Source organism: Microtus oregoni, unplaced genomic scaffold (assembly GCF_018167655.1).
Source record: "Microtus oregoni isolate MIOR12 unplaced genomic scaffold, Mior012 000043F_ref0000047, whole genome shotgun sequence".
Classification (NCBI taxonomy): domain Eukaryota; kingdom Metazoa; phylum Chordata; class Mammalia; order Rodentia; family Cricetidae; genus Microtus; species Microtus oregoni.
In genome coordinates, this window is record NW_024543210.1 from 20,719,046 (window position 1) to 20,741,518 (window position 22,473).

A 22,473-nucleotide genomic window follows, 5' to 3' on the forward strand; every position below is an offset into this window, starting at 1 on the left:
TGATCTTCTGAAGGAAATTATTACTTTGGATTTTCATGCTCATTGTCTCTGTATGATAAAAAAAATAAGCAGGCACAAGAGAATAGAAAATGTGACTGTCAAGACAAAGGAAAATGCAGACAGTCAATTATAGTGGAACTATGAAAACCAGTATAATGTGTTCAAGAAATTATACGAGATAATTGAAAACTAAATGCAAGTAACTACAAGTAGAACATTAGATGATTTAAATAGCCAAGCAGCTTTCGATGGAGGGATTAAATAGGAGTCAGTAGGCAGTTGAAAGAGAGCGAACTTAAAGACAGGCCAAAGAAGATATCCAAAGAGAAGAATGTAAGGATGAAAGGGTGAACCTTACAGAAAAGGGAATGATGGAAGATCAATAGGATAAGAAAGGATGACATTAAAATAATAATAAATGCCAGGTGTGGTGGCTCACACATGATGGTAATCACAGCACTCCTGAGGGTGAGGCAGGAAGATTAGCATGAGTTTCAAGCCAGTGTGGGCTACACTGGAAAACCCTGTCTCAACCAAATCGAACCCTTTTGAAGAAGACAAGGGACAGGAGGCAATGAGAAGAGAGACAGGATAAGACAATGAATTCACAGCACATAAAACATAACAAGTTATCCATTCTGTGATCTCTATGGGTTAAAAAATAGGATCAAACAGACAGAGTTTACATAGTCCCATAGTAAAACAATGGCGAAGTTAAAGAGAAACCATCCTAATGTTTTCTCCAAGGATGGATAAAAATGTGGTTATCACGGGGGCATTGGGGGCAGGTCTTCAGGAAGGAAGTAGCTTCAACTGAAGCGAAAACACAGATGACTTAATATGAAACAAAAAAAGCCAGATTATTTTGCAAAAAAGAATAGGAAGAAATGGAAACTGACTTTGCTTCAAAGAGTGTGCTCAAATCAGGTTTAGCCAAGAGTAGCGAGCTGAAATGAAAATGAGTTTGCTTCATATGTGATCTTTCTGCTTTCCCTGTGGCTGGGCTGGCTATCTTCTGTACACTTCCCCAGGTTATTAAATACTTGCTTGTGCTTACAATAAGGGGTTCTCTACCTTTTCACTGCGGCCCAGCTTAGAAAGTCTCTTCTCAATCAACTGCCTTGTTTTGACCTTGTTTTCAAAGAGCTAGAGATGATTTGAGATGGATTTATGTGTTATTCATACTTGCATAATGTCTGAGGTGTCCCAGAAACCAGGGCGGACAGATTTTCTCAGCTTTCTTCTTTGCTTTTTTGGGTGTTACTTGAGATTTCTTCTTAGGTCTGCAACTGTTTGTTTGTCTAGATACTATGTCCAGTATTTAGCTTATTTTGTTCTTTATAGATAGCTCTTTTACTATTCTAAGTGTGCATGTGTGTGTGCATGCACATGGGTATTAAAACCACCAATCTTAGTATGTGATGACATTTGTTCTCACAGTTCTCTGGCATGTGTCCTCTTTTCATGAATGTATGTGGTGTTCTAATGCTGTTTGGTGGTGCCTCAGTCCCTTCAATAACTGTTCTGTGTCCACTCTTCACACCTGGGTTTCTAACAGAATGCTTATAAGAATGCTTTTCGTTTTCATTAAAATGTGTTGGCTGGTCTTGTTATCTTTCTACACAAATGCGAGTAAGTCATTTCAGTGTTTGCAAGCCCGTGTGTGTGTGTGTGTGTGTGTGTGTGTGTGTGTGTATGGTGAGTGTCTCTTTCTGGCAATAGGAAGTGGGGATAAGGCAGTGATAGGTACCATTATAAGTCAGACCTTAGCATTTGTTCTTCAAATACTTGCATTTATTAGTTTTTCTGTTTCCTAACATAACTCAGTTTAAAATTCCTCTGATAGCATTTTTTTTTTTTCCTGGTTAAGTTGGATATTTCAGAAACCACTTTCAGATGTGTCTATTATGCTAGGGGTTTCTTAAGAAGAATAACTCTTGAGCATCTTCTTCAGTTAAAGGAAGATTTGGAGCAGTCAATAAGCCAACTGCGGAGTCAGCGCTTACAGAGAAACTCAGGAGGGAGAAGTGTTTCTGTCACCAGCTTGAGTGCCAGTGATCTCGATGGTGGCGCTGTGGCAGGTAGACCCCTTGTGTGTTCTGAAAGCCTTTTTCCTTCCTGAAGTACATACTGAATGCTTTAATCATTAGAGAAATACAGCATATTCACAAGATTATAGATCTTATAGATTAGATACTGTGCACACACAGCACTGCACCTGTTGGACAGTATAGTGCATGCTGTTTTTTAAAGGGCCTTTGAAAGTCTGGGTTTATTAATTTTATTTTCCTCAGGCTGTGTAGACCTGAAGCTTTACTCAGCAAAGCTTGGCTTTTAATTGCCGCTCAAACTTTAAAACAAATGCAGAAATAAAATTTACTTTGGTATGTTTTCTTTCTAATCTTCTCTTGGCATAGTAGTTATACAATTTCTGATCGTGAACTATGCTGCAACACATGGTATAAGCAGGCGAATTTTAGCCTTGGTGTTCAGCTAGATGCCAATGATGGTGTTAAAGTTATTAAGCACTTTGTTTGCCTATAATTAACCCGTATTTCCCTGTAGTACTGAGAGTCAGGTTCGAATCGCGCATAAACATCCTCAGTGATGGGAGTGATTTAATTGGAGGAACGTTGGTTCCTGGAGTTGTGAATACTGCTGTTACTCATAATAGTGATTAAAGTAGAACACTATTATATGTTTTTATGTAGTCTGTTTTTATTGATTGTTATGCACTGTTTTGTCTTTAGATTAATTTATTTGACATCTGCAAGATTTGATGTTATTAGTGGGATGTTATATTTTAGGGAGGACTAAAGCGTTTAGATTTTTAGTAGTTACTTTTATGTAGGAGAAAATGTGTTGCTGCTTTGGCCAGTATTAAAAATTGGACCTTTTGTCATGTTCTGTTTTCAGGCTAAGTTTGTTGTTCATTTTATCTACTTTAAAGCAATGCTGTTGTGTTCTTTATGGCTCAGTATGTTACTTAGGAAATCTAGGCTAAGAGTGACTGGGTGTCTCTATGTCTGGTCTGCAGTTGTCAAGGGAAATTTTAGATTGTTCTGCTGTGGTGTTTTAATGCCCTTTCTTCTTCTTTGCATTGGAAAGAGAGTCTCCGTTTTACACCTACCTCACCTCTGAAGGACTACGAGCCACAGGGTCTTAAACGAAACAGGTCCAGAACTGGTGTTCGGTTTGTTCGGGAGACAGATGACATGGTCCAGGTACTTTGTAACATTGTGTAGTTTATCTGTCGCATGTTCTACTTGTTTATAAATGACTGACTCTTGAAGTTTATGGACATATCTCAACTAAGAATTTGATCATCAATAATCTTGCACTGACTTTTTTCTTTTTAAGCCAAACATTTTATATTCAATGCACAAATACATTTTTATTCCTTACGATTGAGAGGAGTCCCCAGTGCAGACAACTCAAACACATCTCTTCTTCATGCCTTGTTCTTAGCAGCTGCTCCCACCAAGGAGAGCATTTCTTACAATTTATGAATATTATTTTCAGTATACAAATCTGTATCATCTATTTTGGATTTTGTTGTGGAGCATTATATTTTGAAGATGTAAAAAAGAGCATTCTCAAAAAAAGAAGTAGAAATGGCTAAGAAATATTTTAAGAAGTTCGGTATCCGTAGCTGTAATGGGAATTGCAAGTTAAAGTTGCTTCGAGACTAAGATCAGTGAAACAAATGATAAATTCACAATACCCAGGATGTTGAGACAGTCCAGATGTCCATCAGTAGATGAGTCGGTATGGAAATGTGGTGTGTGCAGTAGTAGAAGAGTAGTCAGCCCTAAAGAAAAATGAAAAATTGAAATCCACAGGGAAATGGATGGAATTGAAATAGTCACTCTGAGTGAGATAACCCAGACCCACAAGACAAATATTGTATGTTCTCTGTCATATATTGATGTCGGGTTTGAGTCTTTGGATATGTGTGTTTAGGCTGGGGCAAACGTAGAAGTCATGAAGAAGCTAGTAAGAGGCCATGTGGCAGTGGGTGGGTGTCATGTGAGATGGGGGATAGAATGCAGGTGATGTGAAGTAGGAGAGGGAAATAGTGAAACAGAAAGGCTTAAATGTGGAGGGTGTCGGGAGGGGTGGGTAGACGACCGTATGGGGAAGGATAACCAACAGTGAAGACATTTGAAAAAGCCATGGAAACCAACTACTAGAGAAGCTTCCTAAAAATATGTGTGCATGCAACCCCCCCCCCCCCCCATATATACATATGGAGTTCAAGTGGAGTTACCTTTTAATAGGGACAGTGATACTCCCAGATTCCACAGACTTTCAAATCAGAAATGTCAAATAAGAAGTGCCAGGCATGCAATATCTTTTTTTTTGAGTTGTTGCCCAGTGATATCCCATAATATTTCCCAGCCCAACAATACAGACTAGTACTGTTGCTCTTGGTTATTCTTGAGTATGGACATGCGAGATAAACTGTGCTGTATTCACAGTAGCTAAGAAATGGAGAGTTAGTAATCATCTGGAAAGTTCTTCCCTACTGGTTAGCTTTCGATAGCGCCAGGGCGTTCTGTATACAGTGCTGGAGGAGGAAAATATCCTCCTTATCCTGCTGTGAACCCTGCAAGCTGCAATAGCTACGGCCGGGCAGAATAACCCACTGGTACAGAGGTGGCACCAGTGGCGGGAGTCATCAACACTTTGCAGTTGGGTTTAAGGCCTGTTCCACAAGATGGAGGTTATGTCTGGTATCATACTGAGCTAAAACCACACGATTGCCTAAGTCATAGGAAGAATCTGATGCTATTACTCTGCTAATGGGACATAGAAATAACCTGTCCTCCACCCACCACCCAGGTCATATCCTTAAACCCATAGATTAGAGAGCATTTTTAAACTTCTTTTTTGTAGTAGATGGTGGTGAATACAGAGACCTCAGATGGTCCATATGCAGATAATGAGACTGGGACCTCTCTATATTATACCCTCTCCTGCTGAGGCTCAGGGATCATTATGGAAGCAGTGGTGGAAAGACTGTAAGAGCCTGAGGTTGTAGACATCTGCCGCAACGAGGCCTTTGCATGCAGGCATTCCCAGCAGTTATGACTGTATTGTAATGAGCCACGTAAGATCAAGCCAGTTACAATCCCAGCACGGAAGGTGGAAAGGCTCATGCAATTCCTCTGTTGGCTGTTGATAGCTGCTGGCATTGTGAGCACTTTCTTCATGAATGTTATCCTTGAGAGGGTACATATGCTCCGGCAGATAGTCCTGCACCCATGCCTAAACAGTTCTGTGTAGACTCAGTGCGGTTAAAAATAAAGCGCATGGAGTTAGGAGGGACAGGTATTGGGGGCATATGGAAGGAACTGAGGGACTGGGAGTAGAGTTGAGTAGATACATTATATACATGCGTGGAACTCTGAAACAATAAAAAGAATTAAAATTTGAGTGTCTTAGGGGTAATATTCTGTGATGAAACACCATGACCAAAGCAGCTTGGGAAGGAAAGGGATTATTTGACTTACATGTTCATCACTGAAGGAAGTCAGGACAGGAACTCAAACAGGACAGGAACCTGGAGGCAGGAGCTTGATGCAGACATGGAAGTGTGCAGCTTACTGGCTCATTCCTCATGGCATTCTCAGCCTTTGCTTTCTCATAGAGCATGGGTCACCAGCCCAGGTTTGCTACCTCTCCCATCAATCACTAATTAAGAAAGTGCCTTAGAGCCTGATATGGAGGATTTTCTCAACCCATGTTCCTGCCTTTCAGATGGCTCTAGCTTGTGTCAAATTGACATAAAAGTAGCCAGCACATTGAATTTAGCTGGATCAATTAGATGGTTCACTCTTCAGAAAGCCCTATTAGGTTAGCTTGCTAGGTTGGAGCAGATATGAACAAATGCATCAGGTAAACACATTAAAGACAGCCTTCAAGGCACCAAAACGTGTTGGTGTTGCTTTGAGGAAAGAAAACCCAGCACTTCCCTTGGGTTAATTTGACCTTACTCATGGTCAAATTAACCCTTGTTTGAGTCCTCCGTTTCGCCCTTGTGTCTCCGTTTCGCTCCATGTGTCTTCTGTCTGCCTGTAGTTTGTGATTCTGGCCTGTCTGTAGTCTGTCTGTTACATATAACTGATGTTTCCTTAGCACCTGTCTGTCCCTAAAAAAGGGCTTTGCTCTGTACTTAGTGAATGGTATTGTACAAGTTGTGCAGGATTGAGGGACAGTTTACAGAAATCTTTAACAGAGTTTTACAAAGGATCAAGTCACTGACTCAAGTAGACCACAAATGATCCCAAGGAAGTCAGTACTGCAAATTTACCAACGTTTATGGTGGGCACTCTTTGTGTAAGGTTGCTTTTGACCTGTTTTCTGTTTCTAACAAATGATTAACATACATGAATAGATACATAAATGATAGATAAATAAATAGAAACACAATGCATTGTTCTCTGGGTCAGGGATATGGAAGAATACATATGAAAGCTATAGATTACATGAGAAATTCAAAGTAAGAAAGGTTGATTTTTATATTGTCCTCTTAAAGGCAGGCTAAACAAATGGGCTGAATATCCACATAGCAGGTGTGCTGCTTGGCTTTTGTCACATGTCCAGGAGGAGGAAATCCTAGTTGAGAAAATGCCTCCCTAAGATTGGCCTGTAGGCAAGTCTGTATGAACACTTGATGTGGAAGGCCCCACTCACTGTAGGTAGTGCCATCCCTGGGCAGGTGGTCCCAGGTGGTGTAAGAGAGTAGGCGGAGCAAGCCAGTGGCCGCAGGCAATCTTCATGGCCTCTGAACCAGCTGCAGTCACGGCCTGACTCCCTTTGGACAATGGACCGAAAGGTGAAATAAACTCTATCTTTTGGTCATGGCAATAGAAACCCTAATTAAAACAATCCTGTTTTAATCAGGTTAAGTCTTAAGTGTCCTCAAGGCGTATTATTAACTCAACTGTGAGATCTAGCAAAAGTTTCCATCTCTTTGAATGTAAGAGATAGTTCCATAAAAGACTATCACCTTTTGTATGGTTGATTTACTAATTTTTTCTTCTACTGGTCTTTTTCTGATTGTTGAATTATTGATGACACTACTTTATATTAAGTAAGAAATTTGAAATTTTTTTTGAAGTATTATAACAGTTTCTATGAATATATTTTCTTCCTCTGTTTCTTAATTTTTTTTCTCTTGTAGAGTTGAATTTTTTCTTTGTTGTCTTAAGTAGCTAAATTAATTAGGAAAGGGTGGGAACAGCTTCCCGCTTTGGCATCTTTGTTGTGATTATTTCAAGATGAGGTGCTCAGAGGTGACCTCAGGAAACCCATCTGCGGTTGTTGCTGTCTTCAGCACACTATAAAACAGAATGAGATGCATTAGAAAACACCTTATAGGAGTGTCCCTGAGACTATTTTTTTAAATTTTTTATTGAGAAAAAGAAAATAAAAAGTTTCCGCCTCCTCCCAGCCTCCCATTTTCCTCTCCCTCCTCCCACACTTCTCCCCCTCCTCCCACCCTTCTCCCCCTCCCCCCTCTCCTCTCCCCCTCCCTCTCCAGTTCAAAGAGCAGTCAGGGTTCCCTGCCCTTTGGAAAGTCCAAGGTCCTCCCCCCTCCGTCCAGGTCTAGGAAGGTGAACATCCAGACTGGTTAGGCTCGCACAAAGCCAGAACATGAAGTAGGATCAAAACCCCGTGCCATTGTCCTTGGCTTCTCATCAGCCCTCATTGTCCGCCATATTCAGAGAGTCCGGTTTTATCCCATGCTTTTTCAGTCATAGTCCAGCTGGCCTTGGTGAGCTCCCAGTAGATCAGCTCCACTGTCTCAGTGGGTGGGTACACCCCTGGTGGTCCTGACTTCCTTGTTCATGTTCTCCCTCCTTCTGCTCCTCATTGGGACCTTGGGAGCTCAGTCCGGTGCTCCAGTGTGGGTCTCTGTCTCTATCTCCATCCATCACCAGATGAAGGTTCTATGGTGATATGCAAGATATTCGTCAGTATTGCTATAGGATAGGATCATTTCAGGTTCCCTATCCTCAGCTGCCCAAGGAACTAACTGGGGACATCGCCTTGGGCTCCTGGGAGCCACTCTAGGTTCAAGTCTCTTGCCAACCCTAAGGTGGCTCTCTTAACTAAGATTTGTGCTTCCCTGCTCCCCTATCCAACCTTCCTTTATCCCAATCATCCTGTTTCCCCAAGTTCCCCCCATCCCCCCCTTCTCACTTTTCTCTCCCCATCTCCCCTTACCCCCATCCCACCCCACCCCCAAGATCCCAAATATCTTGGGGTAACTCTAACCAAGAAAGTGAAAGATCTATTTTACAAGAACTTTAAGGCATTGAAGAAAGAAATTGAAGAGGATACCAGAAAATGGAAGGACCTCCCTTGCTCTTGGGTTGGGAGGATCAACATAGTAAAAATGGCAATTCTACCAAAGGCAATTTATAGATTCAGTGCAATCCCCATCAGGGTCCCATCAAAATTCTTCACAGATCTTGAGAGGACAATAATCAACTTGATATGGAAAAACAAAAAACCCAAGATAGCCAAAATAATCTTATACAATAAAGGATCTTCTGGAGGCATTACCATCCCTGACTTCAAACTCTATTACAGAGCTACAGTAATGAAAACAGTATGGTACTGGCATAAAAACAGAGAAGTCGACCAATGGAATCGTATAGAAGACCCGGATTTTAACCCACAAACCTATGAACACCTCATTTCGATAAAGGAGCTAAAAGTATACAATGGAAGAAAGAAAGCATCTTCAACAAATGGTGCTGCCACAACTGGATGTCAACCTGTAGAAGAATGAAAATAGACCCATATCTATCACCATGCACAAAACTCAAGTCCAAATGGATCAAAGACCTCAATATCAGTCCAAACACACTGAACCTGCTGGAAGAGAAAGTGGGAAATACCCTACAACAGATGGGCACAGGAGATCGCTCCCTATGTATAACCCCAGCAGCACAGACATTAAGGGCAACATTGAATAAATGGGACCTACTAAAAATGAGAAGCTTCTGTAAAGCAAGAGACTATTATTTTTAAGTATAACTTGCTAATACAGACTGTATGATTGAACAGCATAGAGGAGTGTTTGAGCATTACTCATTCATTTTTCATTTTCTGTACTTAGTTTCTGTTTTTGGTACAGTGCTTGTGTTTGGAATCAGTTGTGAGTGAAATCCTTTCCTTTTGTTGAGTTTATATTCTGAATGGGGTAACTAGGTATTAATCAAGCAATGACATTAGTGCACCTGTAATATGAATTAAGATGCATGTTATCATGGAAAGAGACACTGGTCATTGGGCAGGTGGTATAACAGACATGTGACTTACCAAAAGGCTGATCAAACGAGATCCAGAAATGGGTAGAGTCATCCGAGATAGGACAGTTAGCTTGGCAAGAACAAAGACAGCAATGTAAGGCAGGCTACATGCTGAAAAACGTCCAAGAGTCTCTACTGTAGAAAGTAGCCAATGTGCACATATGAATTAGGATAGTCTTGTGTTCAGGTGTGAATTAATGGCCATTTGCATTAATATATGTAGAGTTGGAAGGAAGAAAGTAGATTTGAAAGCTATTAAATGGATAAATTGATAGGTTTTGAAGGTTAGATAACTACATGGGAAAGGCAGGGGTCCTCAGTCTGTTTTACAGATTAGGATTCATGTTCTCCTTATGGCCAAGCTCAGTGGATTCTCTTGTTGATCTGTAAGCCTGTTGTCTCAAGATGCGCTTTAACTCTTCTTACTGTGTGTGTTCTTAGTGCCCCAGTGGAAGTCTGTGCTTTGTTTACGTGGTTTTCTCCAGCGTTCTGTTGTCATATGCTTATTTCCAAGCAGGGAGTCGGCACTGATTAGTTGTTCAAAGAGCATTTATTGAAATGAGTATTTCTTGTTTCTATAAATCTCTGTATCTTAAAATTATTGTACTATAAACTCTAGGATACATATTTATATAAAGTATATATATATTTATGTATTATAGATTGTATGCCATGTATTCACTACTCAGGACAAGACAGACTGTTCTACACTACTAAGTAGGCTCCTTTAAGAAATGGGTATAGCCTGTCCTGATGTTAGAAACAATAAAAAAATAAATAAAAAAGTTTTATGTGTGTGGGTGTTTTGTCTGCATGTATGTCTGTGCAACACATGTATGCTTGGTACCTACAGAAGTCAAAAGAAGATGTTTGATCCCTTGCAACTGGAATTGCAGATGGTTGTTTGAAATAGAACCCATGTCCTATGGAGCAGCATCCAGTGATTTTAGCTGTGAGCCATCTCTCTATTTCTATCCCAACTTACTTTCATTATTTTTTTGTTTTAAAAAGAAACCCTGGCTATGTTTTATTGCTTGTTGCCTGCCTGTAAACTGTGCATAAATTGAATATTACTGTACATTGTTATGTTTTGCTATCTAGCCTGACTGATGTGCAGTGGTTTGGATGGCATTTGCAGTGCTGTGTGATCTTTCCAAAGGAAACATGAAATACTGTGATCTGCTCTTGGGGTTGAATTTATCATTTTTGTTAAGAAAAATGTGGCTCCATGCTTTTTGTACATGGATGTTCATGTGTTGGCAAGAGTGTCTTGGCATGTGTGTTGGTCACCTAGGCATGTGGTCTGATGTGGTGAAGATTTATTGTAATATAGCATGTTCATTTGCTTTTGGTAAGCTGCACTCCAGTGGCAGGGTTGACATCGATTACAGAGCTTGCAGTTCTGGAATACGTGACATTTCCAGGTCACACACAAGGAGTGAAGCTCTTCTGCTGGGGAGAGTGTGATGGCCACTGTTACTTGTGAAAGACATGTGTCTTTAATGACACATATTTATTGATTATTGATAAACATATAGAATTTGGATCTTTCTGTGGAAGGGAGTTCCTACTTTGTTTGTTTTTTAAGAGTAGAACCCAAGACTGACTGTGCTTTGCTTTTGTAGCTTCATGCTTTTCACCAGTCTCTCCGAGACCTCAGCAGTGAACAAGTTCGGCTTGGTGATGATTTCAACAGAGAGCTTTCTAGAAGAAGCCGGTAAGACGGGGACAGGGTTTTCCTGGGAGGGGTGAATTACAAAGGAATAAATTCATTTCTTGACAAAATAATTGACATGTTTACATAGATTAAGGAAATGATGTGCTTTTATGTATTTTAAGATTTTTAAAAATGTTTTTATGCATGTGTACATGTGTGTTCCTGTATGTGCAGATGTATGTGTGTGTGTGTGTGTGCGTGCAGGTGTGTGCAAATGGTCACACTTGGGTATTCTTAGGGGCCAATGGCTTATTTTTTTAAAAAAAGACTTATATTTATTTGTGTGTGCGTATGCACCTATTTACCTGCTTATTTATTTGTGAAATGAGATGACATTGAATTGTGGAGGAGTAAAATTGAATATTCTGCCTGTACCACTAATTATATTCATGTTTCTAAGCATACTGGATAGGAAATAATTTGATTCAGAAATGTTGGTAGTCTCATTTAATTATTTTCTTTCCTTTTTGTTTTTTGAGACGGGGTCTCACTATGTAGCTCTGTCTATCCTGGAATTCACTATATATACCAAGCTGGCCTTGAACTCACAGAGACCCACCTGCCTCTGCCTTCCAAGTGCTGGAGTTAAAGGTGTGCACCATCATATCTGGCTTAATTTTTTGTTTTTTTTTTGACTTTTCAAAAATATATTGAGTTATGAAAGCACAGAGGAGTGAGCTTTAACTTTGGTACCATATGGAAAACTTGAGAAACTAGTAAATAGCAATTTCCCTTTATGATGTAAGAAAGGTTGGTTGAGGGAGCTGAGGGGTAGAAATCAAGGAGCTTTCTTGGATATGTTAGGTTTGATATGCCTGTGAGACAGTCAAGAGGAAATGTAGTCAGTTTTTAGGCTAAAAGGAAAAGAAGTCTGTGTGAGACACATGAGTTCACGAGTGCTTGGCTTGTAAAAGTGCTGTGGTAGTGGAGGACATAAAGAGAACTATGGAGAACATCATGGACAGAGCTGAGTACCAAAGAGGTCAGATGTGTAGACGTCTTAGCCTTGCTTTGGACCTGGCTTGAAGGTCAGATGAGAACTGGAAAACCTGGGAGAGAATGGGAATCTCCAAATCAAGAGTGAGTTAAAAAGAACACATTTTCAGAGATTCACAGCTCAGAAATCTTAGCTTTTAAGGTACTTCTTTCTGAGAAATTATGTAGATATAAATTACATAAAGACAATAGTATTATAACTAAGAGGAAGTTACAAATTAGAAGTAGTGGGTACTGTGAAATATAGCAGTCAAAAGGTGCCTTCTCAGATTAACAAGTTATCACAGCTACTTTGGTTGTGCTGGGTTAATGTTACAGAGACAGTTGCTTTCCTGTATACCAGCAATAAGTAATTATAAAGTTAAAAAATCATGAAGCAGAAGGGGAAATAGTAAAAGTATCCTGAGAATTCAGTGACAATAACCCAAAAATGACAGCCACACATCAGGCCTGCAGATTCAGCCGTGTTAGAGTCAGAAAGTAAATGGCCTTTGAGAAGAATGTTGCCAAGGGGAAGGGACTAGATTATGTGTATATGGATGATTCATGCAGAAAGGAGGCTATCAATGGACACGATGAATACCCCCAAATGATGATGAGAATTAAGGGGGAAAAGCCCCAATTGTGAAGCTGATTGAAATGTGCAGGATAGAAGGCGAGTCCCAAGAGCCTCGGCTGTTAAGAGTGAAGGCTGCCTTGTGCAGCATGCACGTTGTAAAAGCCCACAGGTAAGTGGCAGACGAGCTCACAATAGCAGTAAATAGTCCAGTATTGCTGAGGAGGTAGTGAACAAGGCACTTCAAAATAAGGAGTCGCTGGAAATATTTGACTGAAAATGATGAGGGTAACAAGCCAGAGGATTCTGAGTGGAGAAGGCGTTTGGATGCTAGTCGGGAGTAGAGATGGGCGGCAGTCCTGTTCTTGCAAGTCTTTTCTGGACTGCATGAGCGCTGCTGCCCCTGGTTCAATGCAGTAATAAGGATGGAGTTTGTGTTCCTCAAACAGGTTATGAGATGAGGAGTTTTATTTTCCCTCTGTCATTTTAGAACTCTATCTTCGTTTCTTCCAAACTTGAAAGTGAGGGTTGCTGGGGCAGCTCAGTGTGGTGGTGGGGCTCAAAGTTGGGGCCCCAGGTCCACAGCTTCAGCATTGTGTAGCATTTGCAGAAATGTACATTCTTGTGCTCCATCCCTGACTTAGTGGTTCCGAGATTTCTTGACAGGGTCTCTGTGGCGTGTTTTAACAGGCCCTTGAGGAGAATTCAGTTGAGAATTGTGGAATAACAATTACTGTGAGGGGTGGGCTTCGGCTGAGGGGCAAATCACTTACCTAAGAAGTACCAAACCCTAGTTTTGGTTCCCAGCTCAAAACAATGATGACATCCACAAAAACCATTATACCTTTAAACAAATTAATGACCTGGAAACCTTTTACTTTCTTGCTTAGGTCGGATGCTGAAACAAAAAGGGCTTTGGAAGAATTGACCGAAAAGCTTAATGAAGCCCAGAAACAAGATGTGGTGAGAAGTCTTTCTTTATACAGTTTTATTACGTAAGCTGTGAGGGGTGCTGCATGCCTGCAATTCCAGCTCTTAGTTTGAAGCCAGCTTGAATGGTGTAGCTGGTCCTAGACTGTATGAATGCATAGCAAGACACTGTTGTTCTCCTCAAACAAACAAACAAACAAAAATTTAAAATGCAAAACCAAATACCTGAACCAAAGTTTAGTTCCACTTCTAGATACATAGGAGGGTGGTGACCAGACTGGTCTTACTCTAGTGACACTTAGCAGAATAACTTTTTGGGTATAATATGCCATTTTGTCAAAACATATATTCATGTGCTCATTGTGAAATGTTCATGTATTTAATGAATTTAAGTTTGAAATCTCATAATAATAATAGATAACATGTAGAATTAATTTATAAATTTTGAAATTGTAGATTTTTTTAATGAATATTTGAATTATATTTTAAAGTTATGATCAGTGGTTCCTCTTACAGTTTTTATTAAGTTGTGTGCAGCATTTGCTGTTAAGTGACTGTCTCCATGACTTTGTAGTCCTGGTGGGACACCCTTGCTCTCTGTGACGATGTGACTGAATTTAGAAGCTTCTGAAGATTGGTGAGGTACACACTGCTGAGCTTCTGAGGGCTGTTCCAGGGAGGATTAACTGAAGGGAGAGCTCTTCCCTGAGTGTGGGAGACACCACATAATAGCCTGGGGCCCAGGCAAAAATAAAAGGGGAGAGAACCAGGCAAGTTGTGGCGTCCTCCCGTCTCTGTCTCGACTGTCATGATGTAAGCTGTTCCCTGCCACCCATTCCATGCTCTACCGAATCTTCTGAAAATGAAAATTCTCCTACCTTAAACTGCTCTCTCAGGTCTTTGCTAACAGTGACAAGAAACGGAATGATAATTTATTGAATATGGTGAGATTTTTAAATTTCCTAGTGACCAAGTTTTATTGTTCATGTATTTATTTTTATCAAATCTTTATACTTGAATCTAGTTCAGCCTGGGCTACATATCGAGATCCACTTTCAAAACATCAGACAAAACAAATAATTATTTTACTCTTATTTTGGTTTTCTATTTTTCTTTCTACTTTTTCTTTTCTTTCTTTCGTTCTTTTTTTTAAAAAAAATAAAAGAAAATTTCACTAAAGTATTAATAAACTTGTCAACTCCAGGAGCAATTTTTTCACTTCCCACATTTTGTTTTTCCAAGATAAGTCAACAGATTTTTTTTTTCTCCTTGAATATTATTTTCAAATTTAGCTTTTTAGTTTAAGCAGACTGTATTTCTTCAGTGGACTGTGTTTATAGTTCCTTTTAGGTAGGCTGAGTTCTTGGGGTCTGAATGTAGTAGCTGCGTGTGTCAAGAGATGGATGTCCTCTATCTTCGAAGAGGTGACTCAGTGGCTGCTCTCGTGAAGTGTGCCCATTTCAAAAACAGGAGAATTTCACTATATCACTCACCGTTCCTCCGTGCTATTCATTTCTTTGGGAAGAGCCATAGGAAATGGAAGACTTAATATTTGTCTTGTGTGGAAGTAAGGAGACGCTTGCCATTCAGACTGGGGATGGGTGTGTGAGCAGGATCTGCATGCTTGCATTTTCTCATCAAGTCCTAGAGAAATCCAGGTGTAGCAGTGTCGTCACCAGTGTGTCATCACCAGTTTGGACTGTATCATTTAAAAATGTTTCAAATATCAAGTACTTCAATCATCTGCCATTTTTGGGACTGGCGAGATGGCTCAGTGGGTACAAACCCTTGCCATGCAAGCTTGAGTTCCATCCCCAGAACCATCGTAGACAGAGAGAACCAGCTCTGGAATGCTGTCTTCTGACCGCCACAGGTGTACTAGGGCATGCCTCCCATCAATAACAGTGATAATAGTAATAATGAATGAAATCTTTTAAAAAGAACTTTCTTTCTGGTTTGAACATACTGACTTTGTAGTTAACTGAATAGCAAGAAGGTCTAAGTCGTATTATTGACACACTAGTTAAGTGTGAGCTGAATGTAGACATTTATAATGAGGCTTTAACACCCTCTTCAGCTTAGGAAATGATGATCCAGTTCTTTTTATAAATTCTAGAATGGAACCTTTCACTTGGTAGGACTTCTGAAGTGTTGCCATGTTCTTTAAGGTTTTTAAAAAATTGTATTAAGTTAGAAAGGCCCACGTGCCATTGTGTGGTTTGATGGATTACCACAGCTAACCTACCCAGATCTGGACATAGCATATTTGTAGTATCCTTAGAAAGTTCCTTATTGTCCCTTCACATCCCCAGCAGCCCCAATTAAAACCAGCAATCTTAATCAAAGCTTAAAACAATATTGTTGAATTTTACCCGGCCTTCTGAAGGCCACGTGATGTTTGTGCAAAGCTTAATTTAGATTTTGTGACTCACTTATTCCAGCTGATGTCAACATTTACAGTTTGGACTGGCTGACATATTGTGCGGTATCTGTGAATTCTGGATAGCATGCTGTCAGAGAAGATGCAGTTTTGTTGTGCAAGCGTTAAACGCCATGGAATCCGCAGCTGTTCTCCCCTCTAGAGCTAAGTTTAAATAGAGTTACAGGTCACCGTGGGGAATTTAAATATTGAACACATGTATAAGAGAAGATAAATGACAGCCTCCAACTCCCACCAGCTTCACTTTCTGTTGGTGCTCATTGTTAATCACATTTAGTGTGCATTATTCTGAGGCTGCAATTGTTTATTGCGTATTTTTCTCAGTGAATGAAATATATCTTGGAGGTTTATGGAACCCATTTTTCTTTGAGAGACAAAAAGTATTGGTTATTGTCAAACATGCCAAAATATGACTTGTTCATTCTTTGTGAATCATAATTTTGTTGTTGTTGTTTGATTCAAACTGCATTGGAAAGGAATATTATTACTGATAGCATGAATTATGGTGATTTTTTCTGTTAATAGTTAATTGTGCTAATCCAAGTTGCATAGCCCTCATAGGAGAAATTTCATTTTATTAGTTGCCTATATTTCACCTTGTCAAGTGTGATTGGAGTATGCATTTTGGTTATTTATGGAGAAAAATTTCAACTTACTTTAGTTTTTCTATAGTTGGATCCCTATTAAAACCAAAAGTAGATGCGGCTCGTTGTGATGGTGGCTGTTAGTGGAATTCCAAGACTTTAGTCTATGCTGCATGCAGGCCACCATGGGTGTTGTGTAGACCACAGCTATGGGACAAATAACAAATATTTCTTTAAATGGCATTCTAGTTTCCTTCCGCTGCAGTGATGGACACAGTGGCTGAAGCAATCGCGGGAAGGAAAGCATTTGTTTGGCTTCCACTTCCAGGCCGTAGTCATCGCTGAGGGAAGTCAGACTGGGAAGCAGAACCTTGAGGAATCTCCCAGACTCCCTTTAGCTGGCTTTTCTGTGCAGCTCAGGACTATCTACCCAGGGAATGATGCTGTGCACAGTGGGCCGGGCCCTCTTGCATCAATTAATAACCAATACAATACCCTACAGGCCAATCTGACCTAGGAAATCCCTCAATAGAAGCTTTCCTCTCAGATGACATAAGGTTGTGTCAAGTTCAAACCATTCCCTTCTCTTTTAGACTTTTGAGGCTCGTGCTGGCCTCAGACTCCCTATGTAGCCAGGATTGTCCTTGAACTCATGACTCCCCTACCTTTATTCCCCAAGCACTGGAGTTATAGATATGCACCACCAAACCTTGCTTTATATGTCCTTTTAGATGACAGGTTTACTGATCTATAATTTATCACCAAATTAATGTACTCTAATGTGTAATTTAGTACTTTGTTGTAAATTTACTGAGCTGTGCAACTGTCCCATGGTTCAGTTGAGAGCATTATGACCAGTCCAGCAAGGTCCCTCATTCATTTTTAAAATGATATGTGTGTGTGTGTGTGTGTGTGTGTGTGTGAGAGAGAGAGAGAGAGAGACAGACAGAGAGACAGACAGAGAGACAGACAGAGAGACAGACAGAGAGACAGACAGAGAGACAGAGACAGACAGAGAGTACACTAAAGTGTGCATATAAGGCAGTGGCTCTCAACCTTTCTCATGTTGCAAGCCTTCAATATACTTCATATTTTGGTGACCCCCAAACCATAAAATTTGTTTTCATTGCTACTTCATAACTGTAATTTCGCTACTATTATGAATCATAGTGTAAATACCTATGTTTTCCAATGGTCTTAGGCAAATCCTGTGAAAGGGTCATTTGAGTCATGACCCACAGGTTGACAAACACTGATGTTGGAGGTCTGAGGACAACTTGAGGTGTTGATTGTTACTTTCTGCCTTGTTTGAGGTAGGGTTTCTTGCTTATGTGTGGATCTGACTTTATAAACTCTGTTGTAAAGAAGGGGCTTCATCTTAAGCCATATGATGAGCTGGCGCTTATCAGCTCCAGAAGTGTGCTGCAATAGTAGAATTTAAGCCGATACCCTAAGAAATCATCAGTTAAGGAGCAGGGCCACAAGCTTTAATGATGTCCAGATGTTGCTGAGAGCATCCTGTCCTTGAAGATACCTTGTCAGTTATTGATGGTCCTTTGTTGGTTTTTTTGCGCCCCCAAACTGACCAATGCTTCCAAATATTACCTTACCCTATGCCCTCCTTACCCAATCCCAAGACGGCAGGACACGGACTCTCCTGATACGATGTTTCCTCTTTAAAAGTTCCCCCCTCCCCAGGCTTGTTGCCACACTTTCCTCACCCACCATGCTGGGGTGCTGGAAAGGAGAGGTCCCAACTTGGGTTTATAAAGACCCTCATGTCCTTTACATCAGAAACTGGGCTCCGTGAATTCATTTGGGAATCAGTAACGTGGGCAGAACATTTAGTGCTGTGTTTGCCAGGTTGGGTGACCCAGGAGCTTCTGGGGATTTTCTGTCCACACCTCATCTTGCTGTAAGAGATCTAGGATCGCATATGCCTGTCAGACTGTAGATCTAGGATCACACGTGCCTGGCACTCTGCTTTATCATGTGTGTTTTGGGATGTGAGCTCAGGTTCTCACTGTTGTATGGCGAGCATCTTAACTTCTGACTCATCTCTCTAGCCGCATGAGCAGATCCGTCTTGACTTTTCATGAACACAGAACAAGCATCAAAATGTTTTTAATAATTGGACTTTATTTATTTTTTTCAATGAATAGTAAATGTCTCTGTTCCCCAGATGTACACGTTGCCAGTATAAATTACTTTATGGAGATATATACTGATGTATAGAAAATCTTTTTGAATTATCACAACATTTTACTAGGGAAGATTTTGTGTCATAAAGAAGAATTCTTTCATGTTTGTTTTTTAGTCCCAATTAAACATTTTCCAGTTTGCCTTTAGTGTTTGATCTTTTCAACTTTTTATTTTTAGTAAGTCACAGTTGAAATCCTTGGCAAGCTCATGCAAAGCACTTTGGATGATATATTGCACACTCACAGCAGGGTCTTCCAGACTATCACACTCATGGATAAAAAAGATAAAAAGAATGAAAGTGATAGGAAGGTTGAATTGGATAATAAAGACAATTGTTGGCCTAGTAGTTTTCACTTTGCATCACCAGAGGGCGCTCTTTTCTAGTTCGTGTGTTTGAATGCCCAGCAATCGCTGTGTGGTAGTTTGAAAATTTTGAGCCCTCTTGGTGGGGTCTCGGAGTACTACTGATGGATCTAGGTTTGGATATTTTGAAAACTGATGATTGGCTTGTTTTTTAACTTTGAATTAACCTTTTGGCCAGGTGTCCTACATGGTGTCATTAGGAAGGGTTCCATAAACAAGCCAATGCTTTAGTCTCCTGGGACATCATGGTTATCAGCTTCATCTCGTGCTTGCTCCCTAATGCCACAGTCTCTCTGTTCATGTTGAGGTTTCAGATCGAGTGGAGCGGCGGCTTCAGGAAATAGAGAGAGAGATGCGCACAGAACGAGAGCTGGTGGAGCGACGCCAGGACCAGTTGGGACTCGTGTCCTTGAAGCTTCAGGAGGTTTGTGAGAAGTACTTCTTCGAGAATTGCATTGTTAATCAGTCATTGCTAAAATGCTTATAGTTCTGGGTGGGATGCAGCTTAGTTGGCAGAACACCACATAAGCTAGGTGTGGTGTTGTTCACCTGAATCCCTTCACTTGGGAGGTGGGGTTGGGCAGACAAGAAGTAGTCACATGCCTGTCATCTGTAGATCTAGGATGGCACATGGCTGTCATGTGATTTATCCTGATAGAGAAGTATAGCATCTACTTATAGTTCAGAATGTAGAATGAGGCATTCTGTAGTTTGTTTTGAAAAGTTTTTGTCTTTGAACATATTTTGGTTCCAGTTTCCTCCACAGAGAACAGGAATAATACTCTCTGCCTAATTGCACAGGGGAGAAGATAAATGAGTTAAAGCTGGTGAGGCACTTCCCATCGTCTGGAATCAGCTCAGCAGTGTGAGCCGGAAGTGTAATTGCACTGATTGTTTTGTGGGTGGGGACCAGACACCAGGGAAAGACACAGTGTGGCTCATTTTGTAAATAAAATTTTATTGGGTCCCAACCATTCCTGCTCATTCAAATACCATCCTTGTGACACAGTCCAGATTTGAGCTGTGTGACAGAAAATGTCCTGCTTACTATACGGCAGTCCGCATTTTATAGAAATTTGCTTATCTATGACTTAGTTCAGAAGCAGAGGTTAGTTCCTCTTTACGTGTTCATTCTTCTTCTATTGAAACTTAGGTTTCTAATGTTAAAACATAGAACAAAGGGTTTTGTTTAATTCATGTTTTACCAGCCTGACTTTATCATCTTACCTAATGTAGCCAAAGTGTACAGTATTTTATTCTGAAGTGGTTTTGACAAGGCTGCAAGTGTAATGTCGGCTTAAGGCCTCTGTGGCTGTGATGAAACACATGACCATATGCACACGGGGAGCAGAGTGTTTATTCCAGCTCGCAGTTCCACGTCATACTCCATCACTGAGGGACGTCAGAGCAGGAGCCTCGAGCCAGGCTTCATAGAGAGGAACAGGGTGCTTTACTGTCTTTTTCCTCATGGTTTACTTAGCCTGCCTTCTCTTAGCACCTAGGACCACAAGCCCAGGACTGGCTCTGCCCACAATAAGCTGAACCCTTTTATATCATCAGTCAAGAAAATGCACTACAGGCTTGCCTACAGGCAAACCTTATGGAGGCATTTTTCCAATTGAGAGTCCTCCTTCCCCAGTAACTCTTAACCTGTGTCAGATTGACAAAACCCAGGCAGGACAAATGTAAATATATTTACATTAAAGGGCTGTTATAATTAGTTTATATTGTTGGGCCCAAGGCACGCTGCAAGCACAGTTTGAAGTGAAATGGGAAACAATATCTTTCTAGAGACAGGGTTAGATGCTCTAATATGGCAACTAAAGATTCAGGGCCTGATTCATTCCTGGCTTCTAAGTCACCATTCACAGGTACAGCCAAAACAGCAGGGTATAAACCACACAGAACAAAACAAATGTCCACTGTGTGTATGGCTCAGGTAGGATTGGCAATTCAAATCACCTGTACTCAAGGGTACACATACAAATTTTGTAAGGTCAGTCCCGGTCAGAAAGAGTCACTACCATTGGTGGGTAGCAGCTATTTGCACTGCATTCCACGTGGGGTGCTCTGTAAAAGCCTGCCGCCGAGCCCCTGAAGCCAGCCTAGAGCCTAGAGTGTCAGTGTGTGTTCACGTAGCTTTCTTTCTGATTCTAGGAGTTGGTTAATTATTCCTGGCTATGATTTGAAAACTTAGTTTTAGTTGGACGTAGCTGGTTTCTGATTGTCCATCTTGAGCCTGTGCTCCCCTTCAGCAGGCGGCCCTTCTTCCAGTTCTCCCATGTTTGGGCTTACCAACAACTTTTGTTCCTCCTGACTGTGCTCCATCCTTACTGTAAATATCTGTATTATTTATCTCATGTGCTTTCTTCTGTAATCCCAGGACAGTGATTGCAGCGATGGGTTTAACACCATAGAGTGCTATGACCGAACAGCAGATCTCATGCACGTTGGCTAATCATGCTCTTCCTGGGTCCAGGGTGGAAACCCAGGCCGCATAGTGTTGGTTGATTCCTGCAGCACCATTTTTGCTTTTGCTTTTGGGGTTTTTGAATTCTTGGCAGGGAACCGTTGTACTGGGTGCTTTTCAGAACATCACATGAGAAGTCACGTGCTAGTGACAGCTGCGCACTTGACTCAGGTTGCCTGCCCGGCTGCTCCACCACATCACTGCTATTCCTCATTTCTCATTGTTATGAGGAGATTTGAAAAAAAATCATATTTTACCCATTAATTGGGGAGGTATTATTGGTTTTCTGTGTAACAGTTCTTACTGTAGGTGGTGTCAAATAGTGATCCAGAGCAGTAGCTCTGCCATTGATGGCTGTGTGCGTGGGACCCTGTGGCCGGGATCTTCTGTACCTGCCATACTTTTCTGCCGCCCTCACTCTTTCCCTGTCTGTCCTTCTGTCCATCTTAGTGGAGAGTCTCATTTTGTTACTTGGATTATATTTATTCCCTGTCATTGAAGATTATTTTATTGAAATTCCTTTTCAGTATTTAATATATCTACAAAGTATAAAAATGACAAAATCAAGAAAAGCAAAGAATCAAAACAAATCAGGATTTTTATCTCATTTAAAATGCTTTTCCCTAAAAATTTCAAAAATATATGTGGTTACAATTTTTGACCTTGATCAACTGGCAACATTTTTCAAATATTAGTAGGCGCTGTTGATTCAAACTAGGAAAAAAGATTCTACCCAGAAAGTGTAGTGTAAGCTGAAAGGAAACATTTCCCTTGCTTATAAAAAATTGCGTTTTTTTTCTCCATTTCTCCAAAGCAGGCATGCCCCTGTACCTGGTAATCGCTTAGAGGATGCTTTGTTGAATAATTAGATGGAGCATGCGGGTAG

The 22,473-nt window shown here is 40.7% G+C and overlaps 1 protein-coding gene across 3 annotated transcripts in view; it reads left to right on the forward strand.

Annotated features, from left to right (window-relative positions):
* Positions 1 to 22,473, forward strand: part of LOC121434350 (centrosomal protein of 128 kDa-like) — a 359,842-nt gene that overhangs the window by 33,067 nt on the left and 304,302 nt on the right. The window contains exons 5-9 of one of the 3 annotated variants that reach the window (XM_041633226.1): positions 1,955 to 2,081; positions 3,109 to 3,224; positions 10,955 to 11,046; positions 13,489 to 13,561; positions 19,425 to 19,541. In XM_041633226.1, coding sequence (XP_041489160.1) covers positions 1,955 to 2,081; positions 3,109 to 3,224; positions 10,955 to 11,046; positions 13,489 to 13,561; positions 19,425 to 19,541 — 525 coding nt within the window. The remainder of the gene's footprint in view (positions 1 to 1,954; positions 2,082 to 3,108; positions 3,225 to 10,954; positions 11,047 to 13,488; positions 13,562 to 19,424; positions 19,542 to 22,473) is intronic. The other 2 variants (XM_041633227.1, XM_041633228.1) reach the window with 2 other exon arrangements.